At 36.4% G+C, this 22,174-nt stretch overlaps 2 protein-coding genes across 2 annotated transcripts; both read left to right on the forward strand.

The window, feature by feature from the left end:
• The first annotated feature begins 11,005 nt into the window (after positions 1-11,005).
• LOC127121732 (protein MAINTENANCE OF MERISTEMS-like) lies at positions 11,006-11,872 on the forward strand. The gene is made up of 2 exons (XM_051052178.1): positions 11,006-11,173; positions 11,270-11,872. Exons 1-2 carry the CDS (start codon positions 11,006-11,008, stop codon positions 11,870-11,872), a joined length of 771 nt encoding a protein of 256 aa, XP_050908135.1.
• A 6,811-nt stretch (positions 11,873-18,683) lies between these two features.
• On the forward strand, positions 18,684-19,592 carry LOC127121733 (AT-hook motif nuclear-localized protein 28-like). Its single transcript, XM_051052179.1, has one exon. It carries the CDS (start codon positions 18,684-18,686, stop codon positions 19,455-19,457), a length of 774 nt encoding a protein of 257 aa, XP_050908136.1. The 3' UTR covers positions 19,458-19,592.
• The last annotated feature ends 2,582 nt before the right edge of the window (positions 19,593-22,174 follow it).

Here is a 22,174-nt window from a genome sequence, read left to right on the forward strand (position 1 = left end):
ACTGCCTTTTTGCCCTCGAGCATCCCAAACCCTAAAACCCAAAGCAATACGTTTACTCATTCTACTACAGGCGAGTAGGTCTCCAAAGGTCGAGCATCCGGTAGATTGCGTAGTAACGTCGTTCGTCCAAAACCCAATCCATAACCCCGTAGTTAGCCGAACTACGGCTTGCTCTGATTCTCATTCCAGATGAGATACGTAGGCATAAGACGCGATGTCTTAGCGAGCACACATCCCCCAACCCATAGGTCAGCCAAGCTACGAAGACTCTGATTCTCATATTCAGATGAGATACGTATGCAATGGATGCGACATCCGCGCGAGTCATTTCTCTTAACCTTTTTAGTAAATAAACACATTAGGTAAACCCACACCCTTTAGACAAAACCTACAAAAGTGGATCCCGTAGAGTACTATGGATGCGTAGGGGTGCTAATACCTTCCCTTCGCATAACCGACTCCCGAACCCAAGATTTGGTTGCGAGACCCCGTCTTGTCCTTTCCTTTTTCAGGTTTACTTCGAGCATTTCCTTTCCCTCCTTTGGGATGAATAACGCACGGTGGCGACTCTTCTGTCTTTTTCTTTCGCCGGTTGTTGTTTTTTCGCACACTGTATTTTTCAGGTTGCGACACAAGGGTCATATCTAAGGTCATTGAAAACAAACTTGCCGACGCAAAAGAGACATTCACTGTACAAGCTATTCACACATCTCAACTTCGTTCCACTTGTTTCTCATTTGAAACCTTCACAACTCTTATTTTACAACTCAATTTTGTTTTTCACTATTTTTCTTCTAAGCAAGCATTCATTTTCATTTTTTTTTCACATCGTATTCACAAAACAGATGTTTCTCTTTTCTAATTTTTTTTAATGCTTGCTCGGTTATTCAAGAGTTGTGGCACCTACCGATTCTCATTTTCGTTCTCCCCAACTTATCTTTTACTCACCCCAAGTGAATGCTCTTGACTTTTTACGGCAAAAGAACAATTATCAAAAATTTCAGGGTTTCAAGAAAAAAAATTGACATCTCGCCTTATTTCAAGCTGAGATTCAACTGTTTGTGCTCGAAAGAAAACAAGCGCCTTGATCATTTCTAATTGCTTCCACAAATTCACAATAATAAAAGACAAAGCATGAATCAAATGAATCAACACAGTTTATTAGAATCCATCATTTTAGTGTACAATGGAGGTTTCCTCACAATTTGTGGTTCTAAGCCCTAGGTGAATCATTCATTCAATTATGTTGCAAAAGGAACAATATTCAATTACGAAAAGAGTAAAGTTCTTAATGCATTCTAAAATTCTAACCGGAGGTAACCATGTACCTTAACATTATTCGCTTGTTTATTTTTATCATCGCCATCCAAGCTCTGATGCACCTTCATTGGATACTTCTTTGAGGAGCAACCAATCTAGAAGGTTTGACCCTCAACAACCAAAAATTTATTAAACAAAAGAAATCCAAACCATACACAATAATTTAAAACATAAACAACAACCATCACTTCAAAATGTTAAAATGTGTGTGGGGGACAAAACACCCCAAAAAGTACATAACCAAAATACCAAATATCTGAAAATACAAGAAAATAAAACATAACATAAAAAAAAACTTAGTCCTCATAGGACTCAGAACCCTCTTCACTACTACCGGCCTCAGAACCGGAACCATCATCATCATCATCATCATCAGCAGCATCATCATCATCAGCATCATCAGCATCATCACCATCAGCATCATCAGCGCCACCAGAACCATCAGCACCAGAAGCACCAGCACCCGCCCCCTCTCCGAAAACAGGCCTGTCCTCAGGCCAGCTAGCATGTTGCAGGAACTACTCACGCGTCATCATAGGATGCTCTCCAGAAGGGTCACGTACCTGCAACTGTAATACGTGCATAGAGTCATGTATATCAATCATGGCACGCTGAGTCGCCGCCATCCAATCCCAATTGTAATTGCAAACAGCTTGCTGGAAAGGATCAAACCCTTGAGAAAAAGCACCAGGACCATCAGCAGCCCCAGTATCATCAGCAGTTGTTCTACCTCGGAAGTTCTTCGGCTTACAGTACTTGTCCACATATCGATCGTCGATTGCAGACGGAATCCTTACCTGACTACGGGAGGGTAGCTTCACACTCGACTGTAGGCACAAAGCCATGATGAGACAAGGAAAAGCAAGGGGGCAGTTAACTCGCGGCCCCGACTTCAGCCCGCTCTCAACCATGGACTTTATCTCAATCGCAATGATTCGCGCCACATCGATCTGTACATTAGTTAGAATACAGTGGACCAAGTGTGCCACTGGGATCGTCACGGTCGACGTGTGTGACTTGGGCTTAATGTTAGTCAGAACCACATCAAGATCAGCTGAGCCAAGGGAATCATATCCTCCCGATGGTACCTCACAGGAACCCCAGATGGGTTCACCTCAACCGACTTTCCCTCAAATAACAGGGCCGCAGAAATAGTATCAGTGTTCCTATGGAGCCTCAGATCTCTATGGTATGCATCCCTCTCATTAACTCCCAGATGGAGCGGTTCACCAAGCACTCAGTTAATAGCATCCCTATCAAAAGCGACCTGACGTCCTGACACTCTTGTAGTCCAAGTGAAAGGCTCATCGTGATTTGGCAGTGCATTCGCATAGAACTCGCGCACTATCTCAATATCATAGCTTTCGAGTGGAGAGATCAACTTGTCCCATTTCTTGCTATTTATCAACCCTGCAAATGTCCGATAATCGCCTTGTTCGTTGATCAAAAACCTCTTCTCAGGTAAGATTTTCCTTTTCTCCAATGCCACATAACGTGCGGCTTGCTTCGCCCCAACGAATTTATCGGTGTCAAATTGAATTGGCACAGTGCGGGAAGTGCTCCCGACCTTTCTCTTTTTTGCAGCACTTGACCTGGATGCCATCTGTAAAATCATAGAAAAGAAACAGCACACAACCACAAAACAGATTAGAGATCAAAACAGAAAAACAAGATACTGTCATGGTCGCTACAGCTTCGCTTAGCGAGGACCCAACGAAGATTCGTTACGGGTTCGCTTAGCGAAGTGACAGCGAATGCTCGCCACAGATTCGCCTAGCGAAGATGCTAGCGAATGTTATGGGATTCTGAGTTCTCCACTGTTAACAATCCAATTTCAGAAAACCCAAAGTCTAATGATACCCATTCCAGAAACAAAGTAATTTAACATGCTAGGAATCGTTCTAAACATACATGCAAACCTAAAATTCAATCTCCCAAATTCAACCCTAATGACTCATTCTTCAGAATTTACAACCTTGAAAGCACAAAGGAATGGAGGCAGAACAAACCGGATTGAAGAGGTTGATTGATTCTGAAATGCAACAGTTAGGGTTTGCACAAGGATGATTCTCAAAGTTTTTGTGTGAGATGGAAGTGAAAAGTGTGAAAGTGAGAGTGAGTTCGTGACCCTATGTTCAGACTAAAACAAAATAAATGGGTTTTGGGCCCAAAGGAGTGGCCCTCTGAAAAACAAAATAAAGTTCTGTCACGTAACGTTCGCCTAGCGAAGAGCTAGCGAACGGCTCGCTACTGTCTTCGCCTAGTGAGCAGCTAGCGAACATCTCGCTACTGTCTTCGCCTGGCGAGCAGCTAGCGAACATGACAGGATCTTGTTTTTTTCAAAACAACACTGCACAACACAATTCAGCAAGGTTCCACCAATTTGAAAACCAATACCACACAACACAAAGCTGTAAATACTTACAATGTTGGGGTACCTCCCAACAAGCGCTTGTTTAACATCGGATAAGCTCGACGGTTCGAGATGCTCACAGAGGAGCATCCAAGCAGATTGCACAGCTCTCGCGATCCACAAGACCTCTAAGATAAATCTTCAAACATTTGCTGGGAGGTGATTTTTCTTCATTAACCTCCTTCTTCAATACTTCCTCTTCAACTTCCCACGGATGTAACTCTTTTAGACTATCAAGTTCCCTTAGGCATTCATCAAGAGCTTGCTCTTCTTCAATTGTGAAAACTTCAAAGGAGTCATCAAGAGCTAACTCCATAGGAGATATCTCATGAATATGTTTAGAAACTTCAAAAGTTGCCTCTTCGATCACATCAATGCGAAAGCTATCACGACTATCCTTTGAATGCTTCATGGCTTCGAATAGATCAAAAGTAACTTCTTCATTTTGGACCCTTACTTTCATCAAACCGTCGTCAACGTCAATCATCATGCGTGCGGTTTTCATGAACGGTCGGCCAAGAATAAGCGGAGCATCGTCATCCTCTTCCATATCAATCACAATGAAATCAACCGGGAAGAAGAATTTGTCAACTTTGACCAATACATCTTGGGCTAACCCATGAGGATGGGTAGTCGACTTATCCGCCAATTGCAAAGTCATCCGGATGGCCTTCATTTCAATGTTGCCAAGCCTCTTCACAATAGACAATGATATTAGATTAATGCTTGACCCCAAATCAATTAGCCCTTTTCCGACATAGACATCACCAATTCTAACCGGCAAAGTAACTCGTCCCGGGTCAACCTCTTTTCTCGGAAGCATCCGTTGAATGATTGCACTACAACTAACATCTAGGACAATTGTCTCCGGTTTCGTGTACCTCCGCTTTTTAGTAAGTATGTCTTTCATGAATTTCGTATACTTAGGCATTTGCTCCAATGCTTCGGCAAACGGAATGTTTACTTGAAGTTGTTTGAATATATCCATGAACCGGGCGTAATACCGTTCATTCTCCCTCTTAGATGGAGCATGTGGATACGGAAGGTTTTGGATTGGAGTAGCGCCAACTACCTCCTTTCCTTTAGAAACTCTAGAATTCCTTTCTCTTTTCTTTTTTACTCCCTCCACCTTCACTTCATCACTCTTATTTTTTTCAACTTCCACACTTTCTTTATTTTCTACTTCACCATTTTTTCATTCTTTTCAACTTCTTCCTCACTACACTCCCCAACTTCAACATCAATGCTATCCTCTATTTTTTTCTCCTCATCTTTTTTCTCATCCTCTCTTTTTTCACTCTCACTAATCAACTCCCTTCCACTTCTCGTCGTTATCGCTTTACAATGCTCTTTTGGATTCGTTTGCGTGTTTGCCGAAAAAGATGGTCCGGGTTGTTGTTCCGCTAGTTGTTTAGCAAGTTGACCGACTTGAGTTTCGAGATTTTTGATTGCCGCATCGTTGCTCTTTTGATTAGCCATCGACAATTTCATAAATTATGTCAATGTCTCTTCTAACTTTGAAGTCACGACCGGCGGTTGTTGAGGTTGGTAAGGATTTTGACGGCTAGAAGTACCACCCCCATAACCTTGGTTATGGTGATAGTTAGCCCTTGATTGGAACCCTTGATTCCCTTGAAAGTGTTGTTGTTAATTTTGAGGATGTTGTTGATACGGTTGTTGTTGTTGTTGCCTCGGTTGGTAGTCTCGTTGGTTCGCCATGTAATTCACCTCTTCGAACCCGGGAGGTGGACAAAACCTGGTGTCATGATCACCCTTGCAAAGCTCACAACAAGCTATTTGTTTAGCTTTTGAAGGCTCTTTCAACTCTTTTATTTATTGAGTTAAGAGTTCAACTTGTTATGAAATTAGTTTATTTTGGGCAAGAATAACATCATTTGTCCCAAGTTCAAGCACTCCCGGTTTCTTCAAAGTGTTGCCTCTATTTTGACTTTGGAGGTCATTTAGTGTCATACAGTTAATGATATCAGTAGCTTCGGCGGCGCTTTTAGACAACAAAGAACCACCCAAGGTAGCATCCAATAAAGTCTTGCAATTAGGTTGAAGGCCATTCTTGAAAATGTGGATTTGCGTCAATTCGTCAAAACCATGCCCTTTGCACTTTCGAAACATGGATTTAAATATTTCCCATGCCTCATTCAATGATTCGTTGGCTCCTTGCAAAAACACGGAGATAGCCGTTTTGGATTCCATGAACCGGTTGTGGGAGAAAAATCTTTCAATGAACTTCTATTCCAACACGTTCCAATCCGTCATGATTGCAGGTGTTTGATCCAAGTACCAATCTTTGGCTTTGCCGAGCAAAGCATGAGGAAATAGTCTTTTGAACAACGGTAGCTCTTGAGCTTGATCAACTCCGGCTGCCAATGTTATCTCGTAAAATTTGGTGAGAAAAGAAAAGGGGTCTTCATGGTCCATTCCGGTGAATGGACTTCCGTATAGCAAGTTAAAAGTTCCCTTCTTCATCTCGGCTTGCCTTCCCGTGTGGTTGGCAAACTGAGCTGTATTCCTCGAACTGTTGACACATGGTGTGGAAACGGGCGGTGGTGGTGGTGAATCCATGATAGGTGTGAAAGGTGGTGGGTGTGTTGTAGAAGAACCTTCTCCTTGTTCTTGTCGCTGTCTATCTTGTTGCCTCCTTCGTCTCATTCTGCTATTCAGTCTCCTTGCGGTTCTTTCGATCTCGGGATCAAAAAGAAGTTGGTCCTCAGGAACCTGCCCTCGCATAAAACGAAAGTTGCACACTAAACCAAACAAATTAACAAGCACAAGTCAAAAATTCAGAAGTTAAAAATTCAGCAACTATTGCGATGCTCACAATATCAATTCACAATCCCCGGCAACGGCGCCATTTTGTTGGTGCAGGGATAGAGTATCGGGATTTGTTATCGTCTCCATAGGGATTATGTGATATTGCCACCGTTCGACAGTTGTTAAGTTCTTAACTTATAGTAACAAGGGGGTTTTAGTTTTCGGTTACGGTAGCTTGCATAAAAAGTAAGAAATTACGGTAAAAGTTTTGGTTTTACGATTTGAGAAAGATTGTCAAAGTTAGGGTTCGACGATCACTTTGCATGCATATGTTCGATCAAACAAAACTCATAAACTCCATTAGATGATAAGCACATTCATAAAATCCTCCCAATGTGTTTATTTCTAACACACATTATGGGTTTTTCCCATTTTTGATCCATTGTTGATTTCTCACACAATCTATCAAAATGACAACTTTTAGGTTTAACTTTTTAGTGAACAAACTCATTCAAAACCATCTCTAGCTAAAGAACAAGGATGGATGAAAACCTAGGTCAAGAGTTGGAAAACACCTTTCAATAATAAACCAACACAAAGAGTTATCAATAAAACAAGGTTTTCACCATACATTCATCATGAAAGAGTTTACAAATGAAGATCAACCCATATACATACAAAGCTTATGATCATCTACATCTAACCTTGACAAAATGAAAGACTTAGCTACTCATTTTCATGGTAGCTTGAACAACAAGTTTCGAAAGAAGGTTGATCAACATCCGAGTCGAAGAATCGAGATTGGATGGGAATTCACCTTATTTTTGTAAAATATTGTCAAGAGAAGAAGAAGAATGAGAAATGGGGTTTCTAGGGCACAAAAATCACCTCTCAGCAAAAAATAAGTAAAAAGATGATAAAAGATGAAAAAGATCCCCCTCCAAAAAGTAGCCCATACTACTTATAGAAATGGTTGCTGAGCTGTCATGCTCGCTAGGCGAGCAGAATGGTTCGCCTAGCGAGCCCCAAAATAAGTCACCAGAAGAGCCTGCGTCCAGAGGAATCATCCCAGACAAGTTTGCATCTGTTCGCTAGGCGAACAATCCCTCGCTTCTCTCATTCGCTCCAGCGAGTCTTGATGTTTTTGCTACTGGAATTATTCGCTACTTGCTCGCTGGATGTTCGCCTAGCGAATACTTCGCTACTTCCCTCGCCACAGTGAGTTTTGATCTTTTTGCTACTGGAAGTGTTTGCTGCTTGATCGCTGGATGCTCTCCTAGCGAATACTTCGTTACTTCCCTCGCCACAGCGAGTTTTGATCTTTTTGGTTCTGTCCAAGTCTGGGAGTGTTCGCTGGCATCTCGCTGCGTGCTCGCCTAGCGAATACTTCGCTACCTCACTCGCCTAGCGAGCTTGCTTATGTTTGATTTCTTTCTTGGTTCCTTTGCCATCTTTCTTATGCCTTAGTTTTCTACTCTTTCATGCCTAATTCTTGCACAATAACACACAAATTAAAGGTACCAAGATCATTTCACATAGTATTGCAAATCAACAAAAGTAAGGGCGGTTTCGAACACTTTTTCGATAAAAAGGAGTGAAAGATGCCCATATTTGATAGCTCAAATAAGCAAACTTGGGCATCTAACAGACGTGTGAGAATTATAAGTGGAGCGGTTTTTTTTTGGGGGGGGGGGGGGGGGGGGGTATGATAGAAATTAGCTAGTCAGGTCAGTATTTATGCTAAGAGATTAGATTAATAAGAAAGGAAAAAAATAAATTACAATTAAGACCATTAACCCACTTAATTTAAATTTTTAATAGAAAAAATAAATATAAAGTTTCTATAAAATTAACTTGTTGCAAAAGTTAAATAGAATTTTACCTTATTTGTTTTTTATTATGTTTTATGATTTTGATTTAACTAATTAAATTGATTATTTCCTAAAATACAAATATTATCTTAAAGATAAAATAATTTAAAAGGGAAAAGAAATTCTTTACAATCTTTTTTATATGATTTTTAAGCATTTTATTCATAAAATCATGTTTTTAATGAAAAAATAAATTTTTAAAAAATGCCTAAATAGAAAATTCGAAAATTAATAATAAAATGATAAAAAAATGTGTTTTTTTAAATAATTTGAACAAAAGTAGAAGTGAAATGTAAAAAACTAATAAAAAAGATAAAGACACTAAAAAAAGGAAATACGGGATTCAAACTCAAGTTCTCCCACAATCACATTACTCACCCTTGATTTACTATCCACTAGGTCATTGCACTCATTGAAAATTAAATGCCATTTCTAAATCTTTAAATAAACACACAAAGTCTTAATGATATTAGAATATAATATAATAATTTTAATACTTAAGTAGCTAATTAAAATAGAGACACTAACTAAAACATTTTCATAGCCAATAATAACTAATAACTTTTAGCCTAATTTTTAATAATTATGTCATTCGTAGTTGATTGATTAACTCAAAACCAAACGTTACCCTAAGAGTCCAAAGATGACAACTATGGCTCAGGATAAGGTCAAAACTCTTAAAACATTACCTCTTTGACTTTTAGGTCATTGGAGTTGATCAGATGACTTACATGGGCTTTAGATATGTTACCCGATCCATTCAAAATTCAATGGGTTGGGTTCATCGTCCAACCCGCAATTTCATTTTCAAAAGCGACCCGAACCGACCCGTTCATTAATGGGTTGGGTTGGCTTCGCGGGTTGTATTTCAAAAAAATATATATATTTTATGATTTCTTTTGTCGGTTTAAAAAAATATATAACACAACTCAATACAAACATATTCATTTATAACACTCAAATTCAATGAAATACATCATATAATATCTAATAAAATTCATCAACTCGACATAACACTTTATAATAGTATAAAATTCAACAAGACACCTTATTTTTGTAAAATACATAAGTTGGAAATGAGACAAAAGAAAATTAAAAATAACATTTAATCTTAGAATTACATAAACCATTGGTTTAGTAGTATTATTAGTGGAAAATAATTTTTTTGTGAAAAAATTATGGTTATTAATGAGAAATTAATTTTATATTTTTATTTAAAATAATAAGAAATTATTAAAGCCACATCAATGGGTTGGGTCAACGGGTCCGGGGGTTGCAAAACTAAAATCCGATACCTGAACCAAAACTACACGGGTTGTTATGGGTTGGGTTGGGTATACCCGTAAATGAATGGGTTCAGGTAATTTATGTGTTGAGTTGGATTGGATCAGCGGGTTCGTGGGTCGACCCGCACCCATGAAAACCCCTAATCTAAGTTCTAAGTTATCCATAAAGGAAAGCGATGGTGGTCAAAATTTAGGGTATGATAGGTTGTGTCCATGAGACTTTCATCTTGGAGGAATAAGTTTGTGAGGGAAATTTTACCTCATACCCCGACAATTATATCCATACCCCTACAATAGATTTTTTGGGACCAAAATTCCCTCGTATAAATAGGGTATATTTTCCAAAAAATTTAGGCGTTGAACCAAAACTCTTTAATAAAGACTTCCAGTTTGGAAGAGTGGTTACCGGAACTGTTCATAAAAGACTTCCGATTTTTATTCAATTAATCGAAACTCTTCGTGAAAGACTTTCGATTTTCATTCAATTAACCGAAAGTCTTTTGAAAAGTGTTCCAGAAGTGTAACTAAGTTTTCATAACACCGAAACGCTTTTTAGTAGTGTTCCGGTGTGTGATTTTTTTCTTAATTTTTTTTATAATTTTTTTATAGTGGTTCGAAGACGAGGTGCCGACGGTAGGATTCCATACAGTAGTTTAGGATGGGGCACATCTACATCTGCAGCAGATCCGACTGGCTATCCAGGACTTTGGTAAAGTACGAGCATCATTTTACTCGCCATTTATGGTTTGGTAAGGTAAATAAATGACATATATTTGAAATTGAATAATATTTAAATATTTTATATTGTGTTTTATAATATGTGTTTTAATTGTTTTCAGGGAAGATGTCCGAAGAAAGAGTTAAAGGTTGCTGGACACGGACTTAAGTTGACATCGAGGGTTCCACTAACTCTTCCACGACATGGGGAGAGTTGGGTTTCTAGGTCTGGGTTATCTTCACTTCAGAGAACTAATTTGAACAAGATAGACACAAATTTGGTATCCACATTTGTGGAAAGATGACATCTAGAGACATCTTCACTTCACATGTCATTTGGTGAGATGAGGATTACTTTGGATGACGCCTCTTGTCTGCTTCACTTGCCCATGATGGGTGTGTTCTGGAGTCCTCAAGATGTCACTGAAGAGGTTGTTGTTGAACTTTTTATTGACTACTTATGAGTGTCACATAGTGAGGTACAAACACATGTTCGTAGCTGCAGGGATTCTTATTATAAATTGGAGTGGTTATACGATTTATTTGTACAATATAGAGTTTCTTCTAGCTGGGCATATGCGACTAGAGCATATTTGTTGATGTTGGTGTGTTCCATAATTTTTGCCGACATGACCTTTACACTTGTCGATGCACGATATCTCTTACTGTTTACGGACTTAGATAGGTGTTTGAGACTTAGTTGGGGAGCAGCTGCATTGGTTACCCTATACAGATACCTTGAAGATGTCTCCATGTTCAGTTGCAAGCAACTCGGTGGATATCCTACTCTCCTACAAGTATATAATTTAATTATGTTTATTAAGTGCTGGATTCATTTTATAAAGTATGTTAATTTAATTTATTTTGTTTATTATGTTTTTATATAGTAGCAGTGTTGGATTCACGAGTACTTTCCAACTGTTGGAAAAAGAGGAGAGAATTGGAAACCAGCTGATAATTGTGGTCTTTCTCGAGCGATGAGATGGTCCTATAGGCAAGGAGTCATGAAGGTGGATGATTTGCGACCTATTTTGGACGAGCTGACACATGTCGATGTCATATGGCGTCCATTTGAGGATCATAGAGGATGGCTTCAGTTTGATGAGTTATGTCTGTATAGGGGGTGTTTGAAGTGGGGTGACACATTTGTTCCATACTTGCCTGGCAGATGTATACGTCAGTTCGAGTATAAGAAGTATGTTTCATCCCCACCTCTTGATTGTATGATGGCTAATGATATTGATGTTGATTGGATTGGTTACCATCAGAGCATCCTGGTTGTGATCCGTCCAACAACATTGGCCACCACTCCATCTGATATAGAAGATGGATACCTGGAGTGGTATTATTGTGTTTCGCATCCTCGTTTGGTCCCGCCCCATCGTGATGAACCAAGAGAGGTGCGAGTTCCTATTTACGAAGCAGGACCATTTGATCCTAATTGGGCTCATGTTTCTACATTGATTCATCTTTATCTGAGACAAGTTAATGCCTAAGAGGAAGATCCGCAGTTTGCTGATTTATTTGAAGCTTTGCATATTTCTCGTTCACATTGATTTATGTATTAACTTTTAGAACTGAATTTAATAAAATAGAAATAATATAATATTCATGTTTTAGTTACATATTCATGCTAATATAGGCGTAAGTAATTGTCAATGTTGTAGACGTCCTACAAATCCTAACATCCAAGATGTTGCTGCTGGATAACAAAACTTCTTCCAATCTAATGTGACCGGTGGCAACGGAAATTGTTCTTTCATGTTTACCTGATAAAAATAATTAAAACATATATTTAATAAAGTGAAATAAGTAAAATAATTAAAACAGTAAGTCATATAAAATAAAATACGTACCTAAATCCAATGATTTTGGTTAACAAAACCAATGCAATAAATGGAGACATTTGGTGAATGTGAACTTGTCATAGGAAAGAAAGTCAGGCACGGATTGCCTAATCAGACAAGTACAACATTATAGCAATTTGCTATCAAGTAACCCATATCTAGTAGAGTCAACCATTTTTATGGTGGTTGTGAACCAAAGGATTCTATCATCAAAGATTCTCTCACTTCTGCCAACCAATTACAAAATAATGTGTCATACAAAGTTGACCTTTCCTTGTCCATTATTTCCAACTCCAAGTCTCGGCGAACCATTGAGCAACCATACTCACCATATCCATGCAATGATGCAATGACTCTAAATCCACAATTACCATATGATACAACATTAACTACATCTTCAATGTATGACCTAATATGATTAGGAAATTGAAGAGTGAAATGTTTCTTTGATTGTGGTTGCTTCTTTGATAATTTTAACTTCTTCGAAGTCTGTGATGGTTGAGATTGCCTTTGTGAAGATTGAGATGCCTTATTAACATACTCATGATACAAAGGCTCCCTATAAACATCATATCCTGTGGTTTTTTTCCTTTCTTCTTCACTCCTCATTTGGTTTTTAATTTCTCGGGTGGTGGACACAATGAAGTCATTGTGGGGTATGCAAGTTCACAAACTTTACTTTTTAATGCCCTTTTCCCAACAACATCTAATGACCTAAACCGTTTCCACAATTCATATATTGCACAAGTCGTATCCACCTCTGATCCATCATCTGCACCTACCTCTAACTCAACTTCCATAGTTAGTTTCCTCCAACGAACATGAACAACATTTATTGGTATCGGTATACCACCTAGTGCGTATCTTCCTAACTCACAAGCACAAGGTAACCCATAAGATGTTCTAAGAGTACAACCACATACTTTCCTGTTAGTTCCAACATAATCAACTCTCAATAACTCTTTAGCAACACGTCTCAAAGCAGCTCGAGACACTGAACTACGCAAATTACCATAAAATGGACCTATATGCAAATTCTCAACTTCGTAAAAACATTTTTGAAAAGATGCTCTAATGTTGCCCTGTTGTAACCTCAAGTTGTTATTCATAGCTTCCCAACATTTGACCATGTCACCTATATTGTTTCCTAACATCTGCTTTAACTTCCAATGAGCAGATTCAACCCTAAAAGTAACATATTGAAAATATTAAAAATATCACATATAAAAAAATACATAGTAAAAAATATAACACATGCCGATTAGTTATCGTGTTACCCAAATGTAGCACTCGATTAATCCATGCTCCAATAAATCTCTGTCTGTGTGGAGTTAACCATGTGTCTTTCACATAATTAATAAATCCACTATAATCAACACATGCCTGCTCAAGTTGATGCAACCGTTGACCATACTCAACCTCATCACTAGCCCAAACAACTTACATCCATAATGTGTCTATCGCCTTTTGCATGTCATTCACCACATATTGTTTGCATTTTGCACCAACATCTTTGTTAATGTGAAATCTACATAGCAAATTAATCGACCTGAGAAACACAATTTCAATTGCTTTCATCAAAGCAAGACCTCTTGTCAAAATCACTTGTGGACACAAATATTTCTTCACAAACAATTCTTTAAGTTTCTCCAATACCCAGCAAAAATTTTATGTCTGCTCAGGCTCCATATACGCAAATGCGACAGGAAAAGTTAACTCGGTTGATATCATGCCAACAATTTCAAACAAAGACTGTTTATATTTGTTTGTCTTGTAGGTGTTATCCATAACTAACACAACAGGAAAAATATTCAATAACTTAACTGAATCAGGATGCGCCCAAAATTAATCTCTCACAACTTCCGAGTCATCCCTTTTTCTACTCCAATACTCATAGTCTGCATCCTCAATAAGCTTAAACAAATGTTGTATCTCACTTCTAGGACCTCTTATCTCTTTTTATATCATACGTTTATGCTTGTATATTTGCGTAATCCGAGTGACATTCTCTGGATCTCAGTCTTGCAAGGAAAACAATATGTGTTTAGGTGGTACATGTCTCTTTGTCAAATCAGCGACATGTTGTTTCTCATCTGTTGTCAACCTACCAACAAAGGATTGACCTTCTAATCTATCAGGCAAACCATGATCATGGACCCCATATTTTACATCAATCTTCCAAACAGATCCATCTTTCGCCGGAGTCGACTTGATTTTAAATGGGCATCCACATTTCTTGGACGCACTTTGGGTTCCACTATCAGTATCCTCGTGTTTCCCACCTTTATCACAATCAAATATTAATTTGTTACTTCTCCCTCTCTTGCATATTTTAGTATCTGAACGAGTGATAATACAGTTACTTTATTATCGATTCCAACCTCTTTAATCCATCTGATCACCTCTTCTCGTGTACCAAATCATTGAGTGGTTAAAAATGCATCAGAAGTATCTACACATATTTGGGGAAGATTTTCCATACCTGTAAAATAAAATAAAAAAATCAAAAAATAATTTAAAAATGCAAACCGGAAGTCTTCAAGGAAGAGTTCCGGATCATAGAAATATAACACCGGAAGTCTTCAAGGAAGAGTTCTGGATCACATTAATAGAACACCGGAAGTCTTTAGAAAAGACTTACGGTGTATGTTACTTTGTATGATAAGTGTCCCGAAATATTTTTTTTTTCAAAAAGAACCGGAATTCTTCAAGTAACTCTTCCAGTATACGTTTTGTAGTGTTCCAGATATCTTTCACAAAGTCTTCCGGTTTGAAAAAAAAAACATACCGGGTGTCTTTTTCAATGAGTTCCAGTACGAGGGTGGATAGTGTAATTTTCGGAAGTCTCAATTGAATGGTTAAAAATGACATGGTAAATTGGTTAAAAACAATTAAGGGTAAAATTGGTATTTTTAAAAAAATGTAGAGGTATTAGTATAAGTGTAGGGGTATGAAGTAAATTTTCCATTCGTGAGTAGAGGTATCAGAAAAGCCCTAAATGAGAAAACCCCTATCATTAAGTCCCCTACTTGGTCCAATTTTTTTAGACCCCATACTAAATCAATAATTTTTTGGCCCCTTATTTTTAAATCCCCTCATATTTTTGTTTTTTAAAGGGCCTAAGTGAGGGGTTAAAAATATAATTTGTTTGAAACAAAATGTTTTATTTTTTTCAATATATATTTTAAAATTAATAAATATATATGAAAAATAAATTTTTTCTGGAAATTTTTTTTTCAAAAATTTAAAAAAACACTTTAATTTTTTTTCTTATAACAATAGAGAAAAAATTCATTTTTTTTGAAAATAAAAATAGTTGTTTTATTGAAAATATTAAAAAAAATTGATTTTTTTTAATGATATTTTCAAAAAAAAGTTAATTTTTTCGAAAATAAAAAAAATTATTATTTCAAAAATACCTAAAAAAACAATTTTTTTTTAAATGAGAAAGGCAATTTTTTTGAAAAAAAAAAATCATTTCGAGAAAAAAGTCAATTTTTTTCGAAACATAAAAAGTCACTTTAAAAAAATTAAAAGATATCGATTTTTCCAAAAATAAAAAAAATAGGTGATTTTTTTAAAAAACAAAATTGAGTTTTTTTGGAAATAGATAAGGTCAAATTTTATACAAAAAAGTCGATTTTTTTTTTTAAAAATTAAATCAATTTTTTAAAATAAAAAAAGTTAATTTATTTGAAACAAAATAGATTTTTTCCGAAATTAAATTTATTTTTGATATTTTTGAAAAACCAATTTCATTTTTTTCTTTAAAAATATTAACTTAAAAAAATAATGGGGCCTTAAGGTTTTACTTGAATTTTATGGGTCTTTAGTATATGAGGCCTACATATTTTGGGGCTCATTTATTTTTAATATTTTGGACCCTCTATATTTTTGGGGAGTTAAAAATTAGGCCCCAGCCCCTTAAATTGACAGCTCTATTTGTGAGTCTCAGAGGGAGGGTTATCCTGCTGAATTATGTTCAAAAATAGATTTTTATTTTGCCCTTTCTTTCTTATAGATGTTATTTAATGTGTGAAAGAAGTTATTTTGTTTAAAAGGAGGTTCCTCTGCAGAGGCTCAAAAGAAGCGGCTAAGGTAGTTTGGGTGAAATGGGAAGACCTATGCAAGTGTAAGAGGGATGGTGGTTTAGGGGTTAAGGATCGAAACCTTATGAACATGGTGTCAATAAGTAAGTGGATGTAGATGGTTTTTTGATATGCAATCTAAATGGAAGAATATTATTTCTTCTAGAAATGGAGATCGAGTGTGTGGTTCCTAGTTGGGTGGAAGGGTGGTCGGTTTAAGGAGGGAATTCTTTTGTTGGAGAGGGTTTTCCCCTATTGGTTCTTCACTAGCACAACAATAAGACTGATTTGAATACCAATTTCAAGCAAGATGTTTGGATATGGAAGTTCTCGTTGTACGTCTCTTTTGAGAGGTGGTTTCTCATTACGGGGAAAAAGTATCTAATTGTGAGATTGATGGGGAACTGAATAAGAGAGGTTTGGGGTTGGGAATTTTGGGGATAATTTCTCTCTTTATCGGGGAGGACGAGCTTCTGGTGGAGTTCCTTAGTCCTGTAGTTGGGTGGTAAGGGGGTGGTCTAGGAATGGATCTTAGATATATGAGAGGTTTTTCGGTGAGCATTAGGTATGTTAGGTTTTCCTCAGTGGCGGCCGACGAAGAATATTGGTCATCTCAGATGATTTGAGGGTTGACAAAGGTCTGGAAGAGTTGGGGGTATAACGTAATGGTTTTTTCTTAGAAGCATTTACATGATAGACTTTTGACCAGACATAATCTTTTTAAACATCAAATTTTAATCTATTGATATTGATGTGAGATGTACAGTTTGAAATATTTAAAAAATGCATAATAAAATATCTTAGATCGCTAAAGAATGACTACTTTTAGTGCACCGTTAATTCACATGTTTCTATATTGTAACTTTTTTTTTATATTTTAATATACTTTACTATTAAAAAAACCACAAATTAAAATAAGTTTACTAAAGACCAAAATATTGAGAAAAATGACTACTCGACACGTGATTCAATTAACCAAATTATATTATTATTTTTATACAATTTTGGCATTAATTATAACAAATATTTTTTAATTATGATTAATATGCTATCTTTTATTAATAAATAATTATTTACTAGAAAAATATTTAATTGTTTGACTAGTGACTGTAGGTACAAAATATATAATGTATATATTATAATTTTTTTTAAAGAAATCGATGAATTAATTAAAAACATTATAATATTAAAATCAACACAATAATAAATTATACACAATCTATGACTAAAGGGAAAAGGGTAATTGGGTGTTTGGTAAGCATGTTTCAGTGACATTTTGATAAGAAGCTATAAATTTTAGCTTTAGCTGGACACATTGTTATATTCTACCGTGAAAACAAACACGGTTAGGGATGACAATGGGTAAGGTTTGAGCAAGGTACTATAATGCTCATCCTCATATCCGCGATTTGAAAATGTCCCGGTGTCCGAGCCTATACCTGTTTGGGTGCTAACTTTAGCACCCGTACCCGTGTCCTATGGGTATGTAAGTATCCGTACCCGTACCCGTGACCCGAATTCCTATTAAAAATAAATAGATCAATTATAAAATATCATATAATTTTAAGTTTTTAAAAACGTTAAAAAAATTTCAAACAATTTATTGTTGAAATAAATAGATAAATTGATATACGTTTTATAATTAATAGACATAAATTTTTATATAATAATATAAATTAAAATATATAAATAAAAATAAAAATACATAAATATATAGTGTGCGGGTATGGGGCGGGGTGGGTACCAAGATCCTCATACCCGCATCCGTACCCGTTTTTTTATGGGTAATTATCTGAGTCTATGCTCGTACTAATTTTTGTGGATTTTTACCCTACCGTTGTGGATAAATTTGCGAATGCCCATAGGGATGAGTCAAATTATTATCCCTAAACACGGTAGAATATAAATACTTTTAAAAAATAGACTTTTAAAAAATAAATATTTAGAATTTAATAAATACTTTTAAAAAATAAATATTTAGAATATAATAAATACTTTAAAAAAAATATTTAGATTTATATTTCTATAAGTAAATAACATATTCTAAAATATAGTTATAATTATCAACTAAAATTTAAATTTTCAAAAGTATTTATTTATTATGCCCGATATAATAAACAATTTTGAAAAATAAATATTTAAAATATATTTCTAGAAGTAAATAACATATTTATATTCTAAAATAAATTATAATTATTGACTAAAATTAAAATTTTCAAGGTTTTGAGAAGTCCATTGTTTATAGTTCATATTTTATAATAATACAAATACAAATCATCATCCAAAAAAATTATTTTTTAATAAACAATTGCATCTTATAATATTGCTATAAATACTCTCACACACTATCTCAGTGATTATATTTTCCAACCATGGCAGATAATGTACTGTCACAAAGTTCTCCTTCCTTTGACAGATGTATCAGTCACCCTCAAGAACTCTCGGAGGATCTAGCCACACCATCCTCCAAGAGATCTAGAGGTAGACCTAAGGGCTCCAAGAACAAACCTAAACCACCTTCTGTGATCATGGTAGAGCCTGAAATCTTCATGGAACCGATTTTCATTGAAATCCCTGCTGGCAAAGATGTCGTCGAGTCGATAATAAAGACGGCTTGGCGTCATCAAGCTGATATATCAGTGCTGAAAGGCTCTGGTCTTGTCTCTGAAGTTAGTCTTCTCAACTCCGCGTCGCAAAACTCGCATTTCACTATCAGAGGACACTTGCAAATGACATCTCTCTCTGGAACTTATTTTAATCCTGAGTCGGATCGCGATCCTTCGGAGTTTGTCGTCGATCCTGCTTACTCTTCGTTTTCCATTTTCCTGTCTGGTAATCATGGTCAAGTATTTGGTGGAATTGTTAGAGGAAGGGTTAGGGCTTCAGGTGTTGTTCTGGTTTCTGCCACTCTTTTGAGGAAGCCAAAGTTTTGTAGGGTGGCCTCCAACAATGAAGATGGCCGCGACGATAAAAAGGATGATCCAAGACATGGTGGTGCCGTCGTCCATGATGGTGTTGTTGCACCACAACATAACAGTGCAAACGACACTGCCAATGTGTCCAGATACGGTGTTGCAGATGCTAATTCAACTCAGCTAAACAGCCAAGTTGTCAACCCTCAAGCACCGGCACAACGCCACCTGTAATAATAAGAATTGGAATCTTGAGGATTTGCGAGTTGTTGCTTTCAAGGTCTTTTCATTAATGTTGTAATAAAATGTGCTTAATTCTGTGGTTTTTATACATCTATTTCAATATAGAATAAAACGCGTTGTTATACATTTGCATGTCTTTATCATACTTAATAATTCCCTTGCTTTAGTTTTGTATTCTAATATGTTTCTTTTCATTGATGTCTATAAACACTTTTACAAAATGTGCCATATTGAAAATATTTTCATTTTTTATATGCACCAATTGAGTTTCTAGAGCCGAGTTTCTAGAGCCGTTAAGTGTCAATACTTCGTCTTCAAGGGTTAATATATAGTTGTTCTAAATGAGAAACTCATCCTTCTCTCTAGAATAACTTTTATGCATATTCATGAATAGTGTCTTGTTCTGGTCTTGTGCCAGCATTCGTTTTTCTTTTTTTTCATTGCATTGAAAATGTATCATGGTTTTTCTCCTTTAAGGTGAGTGTATATAGAGCATAATCATACTTAGATTGTGTACTTATATGTGAGATGGCCTATGTAGAATAAGCCGAAGGTTCCATGTAAATATGTAAGTCAGTCGTATTTCGTTTTGATCACTGAGATCATCTTCAATTGGGGTTGTTTAATGCATACGTAGATTTTAAATGATGGAACTTAGCATTTTTACTATTGGAGTAGATACAAGAATGTAAAATATGTGTTAATCATTAAATAATATTAATTTTAGTGGGATAAAATATAAATTGATGGATTAATGATGATTTCTCGTCGAGTGTATCGATAATATTAAAGTAATAAAAAAAAACAAATCCACAAGATCCGCTATTTATCAAGATAATTAATTATGTAATATTTTAAAAAAACTAAATTACGGAGTTTTCTAGCATTAATGCGAAAAAATTAGAATATTATACCAATAATATAAAAGTGGTCAGGTTTTATAGAGTGTAATGCCCACATATAATATATGTCTAGAATACATATTATATATAGTGTAATATTGGTACTAAAATACATAAGCGCCTAGCGACAACAGTGTGCATATTTACATGGCCAAAAGAAACATAACATGGCACAAACCATACACAAAAGTGCTCAAAATAAGACTAGGAGTTAGATCATTATACAATGATCTCAAAAATATATACACAGCGGAGTAGCCTTCCACACATCATATAAGCAAGACATCACTCTATATTGTCCTAATCCTTCGCCTGCTCAGAACCACCCGAAAAGTAATCAACAACATGGGGTGAGATGATAATCTCAATGGACTCCCTATCTTATGGATCCACTCGGCTCTACAGGGTTTTCTAATCAGTATCCAACTTAAGTCAACAAGGGAGAGAAGACTTAATTGATGGGGAACTAACTCGCAATGTATGGCAACATGCACCTGAGTTCTCGCAACTCAAAACAATATCATTATTCAGATTCACGAAACATCAATCCCCGGGCGGCCCTACGTCTAGGGCAAGCCCAGTTCATGCATGCTCGTATGATTCGACTTTCGCGGTGGATATCGGGTCCTTTATGAGTTTCGAACTCATTTCAAGTGATTGTCACCCGTATGAGACTCTAACCCACTTAGGGTATCTTTCACTGTATGGAACACTAACCCACTTTGGTGTCCACCTTTCCCCCACGTCTATCGTGGTTGGGGCTCAAACCCAATTGAGGCACGAATCATCGGTCTCACATCCTATTGCTTACTCATCTAAGCATATCAAATAGAGATGTGCACCACCAAGGGTAAAACATTCTGAATACATGATCGGTTCCACAAATCATAACAAGATTCATCAATCACAAGTGACTTCATTCACCAAAATACACAAGCAATAACATGGCATGTTCCATACAAAGTGTCTCATTCTCAACTATGGCAACCATTCGTCCACGACCTCCACATAAGCGTCGTACGAATGAATGTCACCTTCTAATATTATCTAAGTTATAAGTCTAACTTATGGCCTAATACCAAACCTAAGTTAACTCACTAGGTTCATTATGTAATTTTCACAATAACAAGGATTCAATACAAGCATAGCATCACAAATGATTAATGGTTGAACAAATGCACTTAGAAACCTTTAAGAAATAGATTTTGAAGTTTTTGGCATAAGTCAGTCGATTGATTGGGGAAGCCCAATCGATTGGTTCCTCTCACATTTCTATTTTTCAAAGTATATAGAGGATCAATCGTTTGATCCTCAATGCCAATCGATTGTCCCATGAAAAATTTCCAATTTTTCCAAAACAGAAAGTTTATGCAATCGATTGTAATCCCCTGTCAATCGATTGGTCCTGGTAAATTTTCCTTTTCTGCAAAACAGAAAGTTTGGCCAATCGATTGGAGGAGTGTGTCAATCGATTGGTTCTCAGCAAAATTTCATATTTTCCAGCTTTGAGTGTGTGGCCAATCGATTGACTTGGAGGAAACACCCAGGACCAATCGATTGGTACTTACCATTTTCTCGGAAATACTTTCTGTATCACATAGATTTCCACCTTCATAACAAAACCCATCCCGCAACATACTTATATACACATATATATAGCATGGTTTTCAAGTTCATAACCACAACCATAACCAATCATTTAGTTACAACAATCATGAAGAACATATCAAGCACTTGTTCATGGAAATCAACAAAACCAAGAGAAAACATTCATCATATAGCATGGATTCTTATGATCAACCTATG

Source organism: Lathyrus oleraceus, chromosome 2 (genome assembly GCF_024323335.1).
Source record: "Lathyrus oleraceus cultivar Zhongwan6 chromosome 2, CAAS_Psat_ZW6_1.0, whole genome shotgun sequence".
Classification (NCBI taxonomy): Eukaryota; Viridiplantae; Streptophyta; class Magnoliopsida; order Fabales; family Fabaceae; genus Lathyrus; species Lathyrus oleraceus.

Coding starts and splice junctions, on each gene's coding strand:
- LOC127121732 (XM_051052178.1), top strand. CDS start 11,006: ATGACCTTTACACTTGTCGATGCACGATATCTCTTACTGTTTACGGAC. Junction 11,174..11,269: donor GATATCCTACTCTCCTACAA/GTATATAATTTA, acceptor ATATAGTAGCAG/TGTTGGATTCACGAGTACTT.
- LOC127121733 (XM_051052179.1), top strand. CDS start 18,684: ATGGCAGATAATGTACTGTCACAAAGTTCTCCTTCCTTTGACAGATGT.